Source organism: Morone saxatilis, unplaced genomic scaffold (genome assembly GCF_004916995.1).
Source record: "Morone saxatilis isolate NCDOM2014 unplaced genomic scaffold, NCSU_SB_2.0 Contig4, whole genome shotgun sequence".
NCBI classification, from domain to species: Eukaryota; Metazoa; Chordata; class Actinopteri; family Moronidae; genus Morone; species Morone saxatilis.
This window is the reverse complement of record NW_023339984.1, coordinates 13,881,994-13,883,984: the sequence shown is the minus strand read 5'-3', so window position 1 is coordinate 13,883,984 and position 1,991 is coordinate 13,881,994. Positions and strand designations below refer to the sequence as shown.

Here is a 1,991-nt window from a genome sequence, read left to right as displayed (position 1 = left end):
GCTGTGACTGGTCAGTTTTTGCCCATTGGCATTGACATCAGAGTATAGTCTAGTATAAATCGCCTGAAAAAAAGTTAAGAAATGTACCTAGTCAATGCAGGTTTGAGACGTATAAGCAAATTTGACTTTAAATGTTTTACCAGGAAGAAAATGCATTCCGTTTGTTAGACCTCAAGGATATACACAGCGAGACTGGCAGAACAACTTTGTCAACATACCTTTCAGAACAATGCAATAGCTGTCACCCGTCAAAGTATGTCACTGACAGGCTGAGTGTTATTCTGTTCTAAGTGTCTGACAACATTACGAAATACTTTTTTAAAGATTTTTTAAAGAGTAAGACCCTTTTTGTCAGAAGCAGACGTTTTATTCGCTTGACGAAATGAGCATTTTCAGATACAATGGTGTTTTGTGTAAGATCTCAAGAAATGGGAAGAAAATATTTAAAGTGGATATTCCATTTCAAATTCAACCCATTCAAAGTTCTTTTAGAAAATGAAAGCAAAGGCTCAGAGACAGGACAAAAAACTGACTAGTCATAGCAGTGCTCTGATATTCTGTTGAATTTCAAGTGTTGTAATCATGATTGTTTTCATGATTACTTTCATAATTGTTACCATTATTACAACACTTGATTACAACACATTTATAATCATAATTACAACAGAATACATGGTCACAGCTGTGACTGGTCAGTTTTTGCCCCTTCTCTGTAACTGTAGACTTACCTATGAAGAAAACATGAACATTAATAAATCAGACATTGTGATTGATGTTTGAAATAAGTTAACTACGTTGTTGCATTAATGAACATATTGTTATTAGATTAATCATGCATGGGATACTGTTATTGTTACTGTTTATTCTCATACAATTCAGGTAGTTCACAAAGTACATGAAGTCATGATAATTCATGTCCCCTTAACATAAAGTGTTACTAGTAAAAATAAAAGCTAAAAGCTTGAAAGAAAGTAATAAAAAAAATAATAAATCCAATCAATGCAGGTTTCAGAAACCAGAAAGGAAATGCATTAATGATGTTTGTTAGGCCTCAAGGATATTCAGAGTGAGACTGACAGATTGGCAGGACGACATACTTTTGTCCAGGCTCCACCAGACTCCATTTACAAAAAAATATTTTTACTCCGAACACAGGAGTTGCTGGTCCACTGCTGCCTTGATCAATTAGTTTGTTTGTGTTACAACAACAACTACTAATAAGGGTTGTAATGGATTAGTTCCAAACTAACATGTTTAAGACACCAACATATGCTAAATAGGGCCAAAAATGCTGGAAATACCCTTTAAGGTTAGGAGACCTTCATTATCATCCGAAAGGTCTCTAATGCACCATGATTCTTTTTCTGTTGCTCTATTCAACTGCAGTGGATGTAAAGCTGGACCCAGCTACTGCGCACCGATGCCTTGTTCTTTCTCCTGACGGGAAGAAAGTGACTGATGGAGGAAAGAACCAGGCAGCTTTTGATTCTCCAAAGAGGTTTGACGTGTTTGGCAGCATCCTGGGGCTCAACGGGCTGACCTCTGGGAAATCGTACTGGGAGGTGGAAGTCGGCAAAAAGACCGGATGGGATCTGGGTGTAGTGAGACGCAACGCAAACTGCAAGGGGAAACTCTCGCTGACCCCAGATAACGGTTACTGGGTAACTGTACATTATGAAGATGATAAGTACGCAGCCCTGTCAGCCCCACCCGTCAGCCTCTCGCTGACAGCGAAACCTCAGAAGGTCGGGGTGTTTTTGGATTACGAGGAAGGTCTCGTGTCCTTCTATGATGTGACGGCTCAATCTCACATCTACTCGTTTACTGAGTGTTTGTTCACTGGAGAGATCTTGCCATATTTCAGTCCACACCTTAAACAAAATGGGAAAAACGCTGATCCTCTGATTATCTCAGCTGTGAAAAAGCAGAAGTAGTTATATGAAGTGCGTGTGTTACTGGTGCGCTGAAAACACTTGATATGAAATGTACGA

General features: G+C 38.9%; 1 protein-coding gene across 1 annotated transcript; it reads left to right on the top strand.

Annotated features, from left to right (window-relative positions):
* Positions 1 to 1,381: 1,381 nt before the first annotated feature.
* LOC118337866 (pyrin-like) lies at positions 1,382 to 1,985 on the top strand (the record flags this gene model as incomplete). Its single annotated transcript, XM_035674993.1, is given in 1 exon segment — positions 1,382 to 1,985. A coding segment is annotated over 1 exon segment (553 nt), but the record flags the coding sequence as incomplete, so codon positions are not given.
* Between the last annotated feature and the right edge of the window lie 6 nt (positions 1,986 to 1,991).